This window comes from Planococcus citri, chromosome 4 (assembly GCF_950023065.1).
Source record: "Planococcus citri chromosome 4, ihPlaCitr1.1, whole genome shotgun sequence".
NCBI lineage: Eukaryota > Metazoa > Arthropoda > Insecta > Hemiptera > Pseudococcidae > Planococcus > Planococcus citri.
The window spans coordinates 38,122,919-38,137,266 of NC_088680.1; the positions used below are offsets into that span (position 1 = coordinate 38,122,919).

A 14,348-nucleotide genomic window follows, 5' to 3' on the forward strand; every position below is an offset into this window, starting at 1 on the left:
TAACATTGAAAAAAAAACACTTTGGCACGTTTTCTTAAAAACAAAAATCGAATCACGGATGAATATGTTTTGATTTTAAATGAAGAAAGCAAATAGTTTATTCAAAAAAATTTATTACATTTCATTATTATGCACCCATGTATGTATTAAATTGAATTTATTTCCCACTGATGAAATCCAACTTTTTCTTAATCAATCGAAGGTACCCATTTATAGGGCATATGCATTATGCACGTTTTAAAATTTACAGAGAAAGTGAATTTCTCATCCTTCTCAAAAGAGGTATCACGCTCGTCAGAATGTGATCAAATTGAGGTAGAATGCGAAAATTTGGACTCGAGTTTATTTTCAGAATTTATTGGCTTAGCTCAGAGGTGGCGGAAGATGAGGTGGGGGGAGGGGGCTACCAACGACGGATAAAAATTCAATTAAACATAAAACAAAAATGTGCGTTTTTGTTTTGTGAGAAATTTTTTTTGAAAAATGTTCGCTCTAGGTTTGCAAAATTAAGTAGGTAAGTAATTACTCAATTTTAGTTTAATTTTTGTAAAATTCTGATAACGGTTTCAGTTCAGCTAAATCTGAATTTCAATCTTCAAGGTCGTTCTCAAAAATTGAAAACAATTCAATTTTCAAATTTTTGAACACGAATAAAAACTTGAAAACAGGAATAAGAGCCAAAAAAGAGGACCGGAACCTGTAAATCTCGAAAGAAATAATCAATTCAACTTTAGGGAAGTACCTACCAAGTGATTCACCTCACATGCATGTATTTAAAATCCTATAACTACTCAGCACGAATTTTGATTCTACATCGAAAAAATCTTGTAAAAGAAACCGTTTAAAAAAACTACACGAATTGGAAATATATTTTGAACATTTCGCTATCAAAGACAAAAACAAATACATACAATTTAAATTGGTAATGTAGGTAAATTCTTAAAAAGATATGGCGATGGTGAATATGACATTATTGAATAAGAGCATTACATAGGTACTATCGCTCTTCAAACAATAAGCAAATTTATAATTTGCTCAACTCAATTCTTGTAAAATAAAATGTAAAAGAGGAACATGGTAATCATTATAAAAATGATTTAGGTAAACATAAAGCAAAAAAATTACATTCACAGGATGTATGTACTTACAGGAAAGCAGATAAGTATTATGTACAGAGGGCAGTTTTGTGTACAATTTAAGGTACATTAAACTGATCAAATAGGTAGAGTGAAGAAACCTACGCGGAAGTAACTATAATTGACAAAAAAATGCCGAATTACTGGAAGGCTAAATCACCATTGTGCAAGTACAATTTCTTTTTAATTAGGTAACATAACAGTCCAGCTGTTTGTACGGAAATTATATAGGTACTTATAAGTAATAAAAATAATAAATAATTGCGACTGGTTTTAATTAAAAAAATAAATAGGTACTCGAGAAAATATTATCCTTTCGTCAGATTTTTCTGCAATTGCTGCCCTCCAGGATCTACTGGACGGCGCTGTAAATAAAATCTGAGGTAAATGAAATGCTCGGAAAACATAAATTTAAATTCAGTAAGACTACCTACCTGTGCTGCGAGTTGCTCTTGCGGATTAATAGTTGGTGTAACGGTTGTAGTAGTAAGAATTGGTATTTCTTGACTCGATACAGACGAATCTGTACAGCTAGATGATTCTGGAATGGATTCATTAATTGATCTACCTGCAATACAATATTTTTGAGTCAAAATGAATTATTCTGAACTAATTAGGTAGTGTAGTTAGTGGTACATACTTTCTGAAGGACCTCCTCCTGTACCGAAATCACAACTACTCGAACTCGAATTCCGACTGACGGTTTCAACACGTTCGCCACTACCGAACGACGAAGCACTGCTAGTGCTATTTTTCAAAGTCGGTGCTTGCTGTTTAGATCTTTTGCCGCAATTCCACGATAGCCTTTTATATATTCTGTTATCTTTATTAACGTCTTGTTTCTGAAAATACAACTAGACACGTTAAAAGAGTCGAGTATTGTAGGAACATATCGACACGACCTGTGTACATTTTGAAATCTATGTATGATTAATAATTACTTTAATATCGTCGACGACGCCGGCAGTATGATATCTTTTATCACTTCTAGTCAATCGTTTCATCAAAGTTGGACGTTGCTGGTTTTGATTTTCTTGACTAGATGCTGAAAAATTAACAAACAATACACAATAACCGTTAGGTATGTTAATTTACCATTACCTACATTTTTAATTTAATTTTTTTCATGTTCCTTACCAGTATTGGTACAATAATCGGCATCACAGCTAATTGCCACGCTAGAAGCTTGAGAACCTGATATGTGTCTGGTTTTCAACAATGGTGGATTTCTGTTGAAAGTCAAAGCCGGCGATCTTCGAAGTGGCGGACTAGGAGGTGGGTACGATGTACCACGAGGAGGAACACCTTTCGGTGGCGCTAACAGCATGTTTGATGGAGGATTTGTAGTAGTGGTGTTCATTTGATTTAAATTTGGTAATGACTGACCGAGATTCGAGAATACGGGCACTTGAATGCTCAACGTATTCGGACTAGCGCATTTTCGTCTGTGAAAAAAAAAACATTTAATAACAAAGTTTACTAGGTAAAAATAATACACATTGCGGGAGGGGGCAGGGGGCGACAGTTAGTTTTACAAGTTTTTGAAAAATCATTTTTCGAGATTGAGGCTTTTAGTTCGAAAAATGAAATCAGAAGTAAAAAATATATGATTTAGATCGTCATCTGAAAACCAAAATGTTCTCACAGACCTATTTAAAATATCAATTTTTTTAAAATATGGGTATAGGTACAATTCTTATCAACCTGCCAAAAGAGGTCATCAGGTTGAAAAATTGTTCTTCTACTAAGTACCTAATTTCCTTAAGTTGACAACTACCTACATAATTTGTGATTTTGTGATGCTTTTTAAATGTCAGTTATGTTAGGATGATTTCCATAATGCATACTTTTTTTTTTTTTTTTTTTTTTTTAATAATTGAGGTATCTTTCTTTCTTTTTATTGTATTTTTTGTTTTTTTTTTTTTTTTCAAATGAACCTCAACCTTTTCCCACTAGTTGTGTTTTTGAGATGGAAATTTGAAACAAATTCTAATTTTTAATAAAAAATAATAGGTAGGTTAAGAAGAACTTTATGTGTTTTATTCAAAGTATTCGTATCTTAAAAACAAATAGGTAAGCCTCTTGGAAAATAATGAATTAGGTAGGTACATTCTATAAAGTGGAAAATAATTTCTTTTTTTTTATTATTATTTTCTTCAATTGCCAAATTTACAACGATTTGACAAAAATTTCATCAATTCATTTCCAGTTTCTATAATACATATAGGTAAGTATGTATTTCATGCAATTTTACCAAATTCAGTTCAATGACATGTACATACATAGGTAATGAAATTATATCTTAATGAATTTTATTGACGATGTTATTTAATAAAATTTTTGTGAAATTTGGACTCATTTTGACAAACTTAACCAAAATTTTACTGGTTTTTAGTAATTTTGAGCGATATTAACATTTCTTTCAGTATTTTCCAATTTTTCTATGATTTTAATAGGTTTCTAACCATGTTTTGTACAGTTTGTGTTGAATTTTGGCAAATTTTGCTTGAATTTCATCAATTATTGGAATGTTTTAATAATTTCAGAGCTTTTAAGAAGTTCTTGAAATATTTTACAAAAATTTCAACAATATTCCTATATGCAATTTTGGTGAAATTTGGAAATCAAAGCGTTTCAATCATTCAACGTGTTTTTAAACAGTTTTACGCAAATATTGCTGAACCTTCAGGAATTTTTCTACAATTTCATTAGTTTTTAATAAATAAGAATGATGTTGATGCTTTTTGAGCGTTCAAATGTCATTTTAAACACATTCCAACAATGTTTCGTGCAATGTTCATTAAATTTTGCTAAAATTATCTACATTAGTTTTTCGTATTTTTTTCTTTGACTATTGAATTTTTCAAAATCTTTCTAAAATTTCATCAACTTGGTATTTTTAATGATTTTAACGTTTTTTACGTCTGGAAAAATGAGTGAAATTTCACCGATTCCACAAAACAGTTCATGTTTGTGGACTAAAAAGTTCTGTTTCTAGAATATCTACCCAAACATTCTGTTTTCGAAAGAAATTCTTAACCATTGTCAAACAATTTGAATAGTGACGAAGTAATTTTTTTTTAAATGAAAAATGTTCAAAAACTAGAGAAATTGGCTGCGAAAATTGAAATAACCACGAGTTATCAGGAGTAGATCCAAGAAATGTATGATGATAATAATAAATGTAAAAATATTGGTAGCCTAGTGTTTTCAATTTTTTGAAATATTTTGCAACATGAAAAATCACTATGAAATTACTAAGTAGAACCAATGAACAACGCTAAAAAAAGAAATAGAAAAATTAAAACAATTTCGAAATAACAAAATTATAAATAAAAAATTTCAAAAATTACTTTTCCAAGATAGAAAAATGAAAATTAAACTTCCAACGTTTGGTATACTCAACAAGGTATAGATATAATGTCATTACAGTCGACATATTTCATCAACCACTCAAAATGGAGCCAAAAATCGACAGTAACAATTTAGCAAGCACTTAATAATTTTAAAAATCGATTTTCAGTGAAAATTAAACGTCTACGAAAAAGATGATGGAAAATGAGTTTTTCATAGAAAGCATTGTTTTTGATACTTTTCTTCTTGTTCAGACTTTAATTGAGGTTCAATCATAGTTCTCCAAGGAAAATTCTCACGTATTCATCTATACCTACCGATGAGTCAAAGGCTGAGTATTTTTTTCAGGAAAACTAACAGACGACATGCCTTCGTCGGAACTTTGACTAGAGCCTCTCAGGCAAGACAACTCGTTCTCCACACTAATACCTCTAGACTGGCTGATACTACTAACCGACGACCCAGCTTCATTTAGTTCAACAGATCCGCTGAAAACAACAAATCACCATCATTATCATCTACATTATCTATTTAGAAAAACGCACGAATTCTAGAAGCGATTCTTAAGCAGCTATTAACTAAAGTAACTATATCAAAGGTAGGTAGATAATAGGTACCTATACACTTATACAAATATTAGGCTGTTTTGGTAGGTATAGGTAAATGGTTGAAAAGCATGCACAGCTTTCGCAACGAAGACCCACCTATCGGTATAAGAAATATCCACTCGAAGGTTTAAAATTACCTAGTCGCTTTTCAGCCACTTAATCCTACGGTAAAAGAGGCATTAAGCCGATTACACGAACGAAAGTGGCGCGTTTTACCTGTGCGAATGGTTTAGACTGCTTCCTTTACTGGAACCTCGAGGACTCTTCAAAGTATACAAATTCATCGAAGCGAGGCTATGCGATTCGCATTCGTGTTCTGTGTCCGCCTCGACCCAGCACTCTTCGTCGTATACGCTGGAGGGTTGTTGGCTCAAAGCTAATAACGATGGATTGGTCATTGTCGCCGTCGTAGCTTGTTTAGCCGTTAAATACATATCTTGCGCTTTTTTTATACTCGACGTCCACGTCTTTTATGGTAAAAGAAAACAGAAAAAACACACAAACCAAGAATAAAATATCCATAAATTGCAATATAGATAAGTACGTGGAAAAAAATTAGCTCAATTTCGGCCAACTTGGTTTGGTACACCTACTTTAAGTAATTTATTGTCCGAGCACGTTAGTAAAAAAGCAGTAGCCGGAACTTTGTATTCTGTTAAATATATCACAGCCAAAAATGGAGGGTCCCTCGGTAATTCGTGTATAACCAGCCGGTCAATAATGAACGGTTGTTTTAATACTTTAAAACGTGAATCCGACTTCTTCGAAGCTGCTTTACAAACTAACAGCATATCCGTGAACAGGAAACAATGCACGTCCGCCTGAAACAAAACATCCCTCCGTTCATTACCCGATCTTAGACACTTTCGTTGTAGTATTACTACGTGTAGTATTTTTCATCACTTAAATGAAAACTCATTTTCGTAATTCGTTTCCCTTTTTCACGCTTCAACGCTACGCAAGTTTCCTTTTCACATATTCATTAAATGGTAAATTAATTTCCACCTATAGGTACCTAACATCGAACAAACGTAGATACGTTTCCAAGTCTGCGTATTAGTATGTAGTGCTTTTCTTCCAGCAAGCAAATTAACAAAAAAAGACAAGAAAATACAAAACACCCTCGGCACATTTGCGCTTTTCCTTATACATACAAACGTTTGCGACGAAACGTTTCCCGCGAAAAGTAATAAGAAGTATACTCAACATTTAAGTAGGTATATTCATTGAAAAGATACCTACCTACACACTTCGCTACTTTTCCTAAATCGTATTATAGACCAAAAAAGCTCCATTCCAACACTTTGGTACCTAAGATTGTCGAGATGGGTGAGGGAGATGAAGCGAAGGGGTCAGGGAGTGGATTCATTCCACGCTACGATTTCCTAAAAGTTCTGAGAAATTAAGTGCTTGAGATGAATTAATTTTCAAACAAGGTCGTGTCTAATAAATGGAACAACATTTGAAAGCAGGATTTTTAGCAGGAGATTTTTAATACGTTTCTTCTGAGGGGAGAGGGGAGAAATTGGACCATTTGAAACAACAATTCTAGAAGTCAAAATTTTTCCACGTTCAACAAAAACTACAAAACAATAAGAAAAAATTCAAAATTCTGATGGAAAATTTTGAAGTTTAATTTTAAAAATGGGAAAAAGCAGGAGTTTGAAAATGTTTGCCTTTTTCAGTGGTCTTAAGAAAGAGGGAGAGGTCTGGGTCATAAATTCAAGCTAAAAAAAAAATGAAAAAATCAAAATTTTGAAAAAAAAATCGAATAAGTAAACGGAAAATTTAAGAAAGTGACTGATAAAAATGGAATTACCTAAGAAGGATCTTTTCACAATCATTACAAGAGAATCAAAATTTTTCGGCATTTTTGGCAAAAAATCAGCACAAAAGTGGGAAAAATAAGATGCTACACACACTGACAAAATTAGTTGGAAATTTTTTAATTTAAAAAAAAAGTAAAAATCGAGTTTGCAATTTAATAATTTTTCTCACAAATCTTTGTTCAGAAGGGGTTTCTACATGGCAATTTCATTTTTCCAAATTTTTTACGTAAAACTCTCAATTTTACTCGTAAAACCAAAATTTTTGAACTTAATGAAAAAATTGAAAAAATTTTAAATTTCCATCACAAAAAAATCAGCTTATTGATTTTTCAAGTCTCGCTCAAATATCTCAATAGCAAATGAAAAGAAATACGTATGTATTGTGATTAGGGAATTCAAATTTTACTTTCGTTTGGAATTTTTTTCGTTAGGTCTTCAGTTCCTTTTTTTTTTCAAACTCCTAAAGTAAGTATCACTGAACCACAGAAAAAAATCCCAAATTTTCCATCACAGACAATCAATTACCTATTGAAGAAAAACGTACCAACTTTTGCTCAAAATGTATCAAAAATAGAGTTTCTCAAGCCTTTTTATTTCTTTCCACTTCGCTGGCGGCTCCAAAACGTCTTATGCAGAGTCAAAAGTTGAAAAAAAATTGAAAATAACATCAGAAAAATTTGAAAATTAACTTCAGCGCAAAAATTTTGAATAAGTCATTTCCGGAAATCAAAGTTCTACGTTGTTTTTTGGAGGGAGAGGGAGGAGGTAGGAGGTGCTTTTAAACGTGAAATGGTATTTGGGAAATTTTGAAATCTTTTGATTTGAGATAGGAAGGTGGAGGGGTTCAAAAATACGATATATTCAAATTTCAGCTCAGTACCTAATTGAAATGGGTAAAATTCGATTTTTTACACTTTTGGTCCAAATTTGATTTTTTGAAATTCTCCTAAATTTGAGAAAGAGCACCTTTTTTGACTGATGAGGTAATTTTGCATATTCCTTCAATCTAGTTTTGTTTGGTCTCAGAATTATTTTCCTACTGATTTGGAATTGAATACAGTCCTCGTTATACCAACTACTCAAATTCGTTATTCACTTTGTTCTCCAAATACGAATGCAATTACCTATCAACAAAAAAAATCTCAGCTCAATCCCTTCTAATTTTCTGGATAAAACACGTTTAAAACATTTTCAACAAGAAAGCTGAAAGTGGATTTAACAGCATATTTTGCCAGACATTAATCTTATTCAAACATGCTCATTACATGTTTTATTCATTCATTAAGAATAATTTAAGTGTGTTCACAAGCTTAAATTACCATTAGATCGCACGTTTATATGGTTACTTAACATGTCTACAGCTAGACAATAAGGTTAAGGGGAAAAAAGGGAGGAAATACCTAGTCATCTTTACAAAATTATTAAAGCGAACGTGACGAGCAGCAAAATCTCAGACGGCTATTTCGAGCGGAATTCAGAAAAAAAAATTACAAAAGTAACCTAGTTCTTTTTTTTCATGTTTATTCATCGAAAAAATCAAGGTTTTAACGAAATTGAAAATTTAATGGTGGAAAAAAGACTTCATGGCTTCATACTTTTAAAATGTTCATTTGTTTATTTCAATTTTTTCTTAAAATTTCCCAGCAATTTTTAATTTTTAATTTAAAAATAAAATACTTGAGTAAGTACTTGATGCATGGAAACGCATCAAGGTCAAATAAAAACGCATAGGTATGTACACAAGAAATTAATTTTTTGAAGCACTACCAAATACCAATTAGGCAGGTACGTATTGAAAAAAAGTATACATTAACGCATTTCATTCCACTCGAAGGTCCATTTCTCCCATATTTTACTTCCTCTCTCACACACAGACTTCCTGCTCACTTCTTTCATCGACTAATAAAACAATAATAAACAATAGGTAATTTACCTTGGCGCCGTTACACTCTTTCAACTTCAAATCACCCTCTAAAAGGAGGAATCGTCTCTGCGAATTGCAACATCCAGGCATCGGACACGTTAAATCGAAATCATTATAACTTTTCAAAATTCTATCGAGATCTTCATCTTTGGAATCCTGTAAAAAGTAATAACAACTTAGTGAATAAGAAAAAAGTCAATCATTGTTAAACATCCATCATATCGGATATGCACTATACATATGCAGCAATAATGCAAACCTCGACGGACTTCTCAATCATACGTATAGTGAGGTATACTTACAACAACATCATACGTTTCAATTTTCGATATAACTACCCACAACCTTTCAAATTCTTGTTTATATCTTAACGTTGTGTTTACGCTATTCACGAACACGTCAACTTGATTTATCTGTCAAACGAAATGAAATAAGTTAGCACGATGACGATATCGTAATAGGTAGAGGTACCAGCGCTGGTTTCTTTCTTTACTATATGTATTGAATGAGTTCTAGTATTTACCATTTGATCCAATTTATTTTTATGCTCTTCCGAATCGGTATGTTTTTGAATAGCTTTCAATAACAGCGAGTATTTCGTTATCCTTTGCATTGGTTTCACCAGGATATCCATAAGTCTCAAACGATTACAGTCTTTTTGAGTTTCGCACCACTGTTGAAATATAAACACTGATTAGTTATTAGATACTGAAACATAGCCTATGTGCATCTAAATGATGTTCTGATCGTGGTAGGTTGCTTTCCAATCAACAGTTTTTATTTTTTATTGGAGGATGGAAGCAAAATTGTTGAGATTGCAGACTGGATCACGAAACTTGGAAGGCGACAAACTACAATCAACACTGAGTAGGTGAGGTACATAGTGAAATAATCTCAACTTACCACCAGGTAAGCGGTGAATAGTTCGTTTTCATTATGCCTTTCTCGACAATACTGCTGACATTTGCTTTGCTCAGCACAATACTTGGTGTAAGGACGAAACAGCTCATCGAACTGGATAAAAAAAAAAAACATTCGAGGTTTTATTTTCACACAGTAACTTATACTCGTAGTTAGAAAATAGTAGGTACCACACAGATACACTCGAATATAAGCTATAGGCTGAAATCAACCACCGTGTAATGCGATTATTACCTTGAAAAAGCCTTCGGCTAGTAAGGCCGGATTCAACGGTTTACCCGTTTCCCTCGATGACGCTAACATAGGCAGTAAATGTTGACACCAAAAGTACCGATTCGCTGAATATATTTCTAAAATATTGCTGAACAAGCGATCTTTATCTATTTCCGTTAGTAAATTGTTTGATTGTAGGTTGCAAAGGCAGGCCAAAAATAACTGTAATAAATCAGAGAAAAATACAGATGCAAATTGAGCATTAATTAATGACGACGAAATCATTTATTTTAATATTATACTTCGAGGATGTACTCAGATTTTGAATTTTACTAATGCCTGATTTTCTAAAATTGTTCAATGAATCAGGTTTTTAAAAAAATCGAGTAAAATGAAATAAGTAAACCTCACAAAACTTTTTTTGTAAATAAAAATCAATTTCAAAGAAATTGGGGGGAAAAATTCACAATCCAAAAAAAGTGAAAAAAATTCAAAAGTACATGTAGCCTAATTCCCTATTCATTAACTCTCTACCTCCAAAAAATGTCAAAAATGAAGCTCAAAATCAATGAACTATTATTCTTTGAAAAATACCAAAAGAGTCTTTTGAATAAAGACAAACAAATACTTAATTTTTTTTTCAGAAAATTAAAAAAAAAATAAAAAATTGAAAAAAATGTTAACCCTGAAAAAATTGGAATAATTACAAGAAATGATTCCATGAAATAAACAAGTAAGAAATTGAACTTGAAAAAAAATGGTTGAAATTTCAAAAACCTGAGCAAAATAAATACATAGGTAGGTACGTAAGTACATATGTAGGTATACTTGGTGGTTTGAGATTGTAAATTTAATTTATTTATTTATTTTTCTTTTGGCAAAGACAAATTTCCTGCAATTTTTTTCTAAAAAAGAGTAGCCTAACATCATTTACACAATCTACCATTTGTTCATTAAAAAAATAAAAAATATCAATTCATACTCACATCAGTTAAAACTCTAAGCGTGTGAATATAGGTAACTTCAGTCTCGACCAGCTCCCAAATGGCGGTTTGTTGCTGTTGTTGTCGTTCAGCCAACGATGTACTATCACTCACGATATCTCTCCAATCATCTTCCAAATTATACAACGCTGAAAAAAAAAACAAAAAAAAAAAAAAAATAGAAAAATACACCAATTCAAAAATTAGGCTAAAACAAACAGTGGGTACAGGGTGTTCATTGGACAACACTTCCGTTCGTTTCGTCATTGCGTCGCGTCGTCGTCAGACAATCACAACAACAACGACAACCTTTGTATATTAATTTAAATTCGTATACAAAAGCGTCGAGTTATTTTTACCATTGTTTTTGCCACTTTTCGTTGCCCTCGTAAACAATGAAAATATAATTTAACGCGTGAATAGATTTCACAAATGTGTCGAAATCGTAAAAATGAGGCAAAGTCTAAGGTTGGCCGAAGGTGGGACACCGTCAACATAGAGTCGAGTTGCCCTATTACGAGTAGTTTGCGTCGGTTTTTGATTCCTTTTCTTTTTTTCTCTCTCTCGTGGTGGAAATTCTACGGATTCTCTTTTACAGGTTTCGAGTTAATATAAGAATTCAACGAGCAGACGAACAATTCGAAATAAATTCAAGAGGCGAGGTGAAGCTGAGCTACCAAAAATATGTTTACTTATTTCACAGACATTGTCGATCGTCTTCGTTCATAAATTGGTGAAATTGGCATTTTATTTCCGCTCAGGTAAATTCTGCAAAATATACCCCCCCCCCCAAACAAACTAGCAGCAATCAAACAATAATATACGTACTTACGTAGGTAGGTACGATACCGTCGTCTACGAAAAAAACCCTCGTATCTTTGGAAAAATAGAAAATTACGCCAAGTAAGAGATGAATTGAACAGGATAACAAGATGTTAAATATCTATTTATTAAACGCCATGTTATGAAATACTTCCAGCATCAACACAGGTGAGGAGAGAGTTACCGGAGGAGGACAGCAAAGGATGATGCATATCTCCATACAATTATGAGGTAGGTATTATACACCCCTCTACTTTCTTCCTTATCCACCAGTTGCTCGTTTTTTGAAATAGTACGAACTGTTTTTAAGAAGCTGAAGCTTTCGTAAGAAATACACGTAAAGTACATACAACTCCGCATGACATGGAACACGTAAAACGAGACGAATTTTAAATTCACTACTCTCTTCACCTCGCCACATCACAACTAGTAGTAGCTTCAATAATCCGCCAAATATTATTTTTTCACATCAGAACGTAAACACTTCATCATATCGTAGAGTTTACTTCGACAATGAACGCGTATCTTTATTCTTTAAACGTCTGACGAAGAATATAGGTGTAAAAAAAACTTTCATCGTCGAAGTATGTACAGTGTTGCTTGTACCTACTGCTATAGTTAGGTATATGTATACTTGAATGAGTATATCAGTATACCTATGTAAACTTCAGTCCATAAAAACGCAAATTTTCCATTATCTTCGAGTACCACGCAATTTGTTCACCGGGTATCTTTTCGCTTCGGTATCGCGACATCTACGCTACGAGTAAGTATGTACCTATATTTCACGACTTTGCCACTTACCTTCTTCTAAATCTTCGTCGACACTGTGCAACTGTGGTATACCGTGTTTACTGTACGAATTCAAATGATCGATTAACTGCTCCATTTTAGAGTCTTGAAACTGAAACAATAATCATACGTCGTCAGCTTAATCCTAGTCGTAATATCCCAAAATACTCTACCTATACAAGTTTAAAATAAATAGGTGCCACTTAATCTCTCACTCCATTCTGTACAGTGGGTTCTAATTTATGTTCATTTTTCGTTGTCGATTGTCGTCGCGTGTTATTAAAACCAGCGACCGACAAGAATAAAAAATAATAAAAATTATAATAATGTACCTTGTAAGTCTCTTTTTTTCCTTAACAGGGTAAAATCGCATTTTGAGAGATCTAAAAAAAAGCCATGTTTATTGCGCATAAAGTGGCAGGGAAAAAACACCGAATTCTTCAAACGTATTTTATGTAAATTAGTGTGAAATGACTAACAAAAAAAATTTGAATTTCAACCAAGTTTACAAAAAAAAAAATCATTTTTGAGTTTATTACCTAGGTAGGAGGTCTAGGTTCCCTGAAAAGCTGCAGTTTTGAAACCGTTTTGAAATCACATTTTGAAAAGATTTGAAACACTTCTGGCATTGAAATGGTTTCTGGTATAATTTGAAACTGTTTCAAAAGCATATTTAATTTTGAACTGATTTGGTACTTTGTGTGTTTGAAATATTTTTGACAGGTTGGGAAGCCATATTGACGGGTCAATGACCTGAAGAGACCTGGTAAGCGGACATGCAATCTCGAAAAGCTGGACAGGTCGGTCAGTGACCTTGAGAGTACAGACAAACGGATAAAATGACTTCAAAAGACCAGATTAGAATACAGACGTACTAAGAGACCACACAGACAAGTCAATGACCTTCAGAGGTCAGGCAGGCGGTCAGATAGAACCTATGGGAAGCCATACTGGCAGCTCAATGGACCTTAAGAAGTTAGATAGATAGACAGACAGACAGACAGACAGGCAAACGGATGACCTTAGGAAGCTAAACAGGTCGGCCAGTGGCCTTAATAAGTGTACAGCCCGATAGGTCAATGACCTTAGGAGGTCGGACGATAAATAATACAGACGAACTTGAGAGGACAGACAGACAGGTCAATGACCTTAATAGACTGAACAGCTGTACAGCCAACATTGGAAACCCATACTAGTAGGTCAATGACCTTAAAATGCAAGAAATTCAGACAGACCACATTGGGAAGCTATAGACAGGTACATAGTTGAATGCCCTTGAGAGTCCTTCAGATATAGGGGTCAATGACCTTAGTCACCTAAATAGACATACATGTGGCCTTGGGACGCCCCATCCACAGGTCAATGACCTTAAGATGTCATACAGACGACGTCGTGAAGCTAGACAAGTAAGTCAATGACCTTGAGAGTCCAGAAAGCCGGGTCAATGACCTTAGGAGGCCAGCACGGTACACATGAATGGGCCAAAACTCGATTTTGAACTGCCCTCGTTAATTTCCGTACTTCTTTATTCTGAAGAAATTCAAAATTTCTGGAGAAATCGAAAATCGCGAAGGAGGATTTAGAATAAAAGTGGTTAAATTTTGCGGTATGAAAGAGTTGATTTTTATAATTTTTTACCGATTAAGTAAATATAGATGGTTAATTATGTTTAAAATACCTATTTAAATTATGAATCGCCAAAAATTGACAATTTTATTTAAGATTATGAAAATAATTCATCAAAAATCGAGGAATTCATTTGGACA

At 33.2% G+C, this 14,348-nt stretch overlaps 1 protein-coding gene across 6 annotated transcripts in view; it reads right to left on the reverse strand.

Annotated features, from left to right (window-relative positions):
• Window positions 1-851: 851 nt before the first annotated feature.
• Window positions 852-14,348, reverse strand: part of LOC135842288 (pleckstrin homology domain-containing family G member 5) — a 187,655-nt gene continuing 174,158 nt past the window's right edge. For 5 of the 6 annotated variants that reach the window (XM_065359668.1, XM_065359670.1, XM_065359673.1 and 2 more), the window contains 15 exons: window positions 12,595-12,694; window positions 10,972-11,117; window positions 10,007-10,207; window positions 9,755-9,865; window positions 9,375-9,524; window positions 9,154-9,264; window positions 8,861-9,007; window positions 5,692-5,919; window positions 5,315-5,565; window positions 4,808-4,978; window positions 2,274-2,581; window positions 2,078-2,181; window positions 1,777-1,990; window positions 1,571-1,704; window positions 852-1,501 (listed from right to left, as the gene is read on the reverse strand). In XM_065359668.1, coding sequence (XP_065215740.1) covers window positions 1,445-1,501; window positions 1,571-1,704; window positions 1,777-1,990; window positions 2,078-2,181; window positions 2,274-2,581; window positions 4,808-4,978; window positions 5,315-5,565; window positions 5,692-5,919; window positions 8,861-9,007; window positions 9,154-9,264; window positions 9,375-9,524; window positions 9,755-9,865; window positions 10,007-10,207; window positions 10,972-11,117; window positions 12,595-12,694 — 2,433 coding nt within the window. In that variant the 3' untranslated portion in view covers window positions 852-1,444. The remainder of the gene's footprint in view (window positions 1,502-1,570; window positions 1,705-1,776; window positions 1,991-2,077; window positions 2,182-2,273; window positions 2,582-4,807; window positions 4,979-5,314; window positions 5,566-5,691; window positions 5,920-8,860; window positions 9,008-9,153; window positions 9,265-9,374; window positions 9,525-9,754; window positions 9,866-10,006; window positions 10,208-10,971; window positions 11,118-12,594; window positions 12,695-14,348) is intronic. The other variant, XM_065359669.1, reaches the window with a different exon arrangement.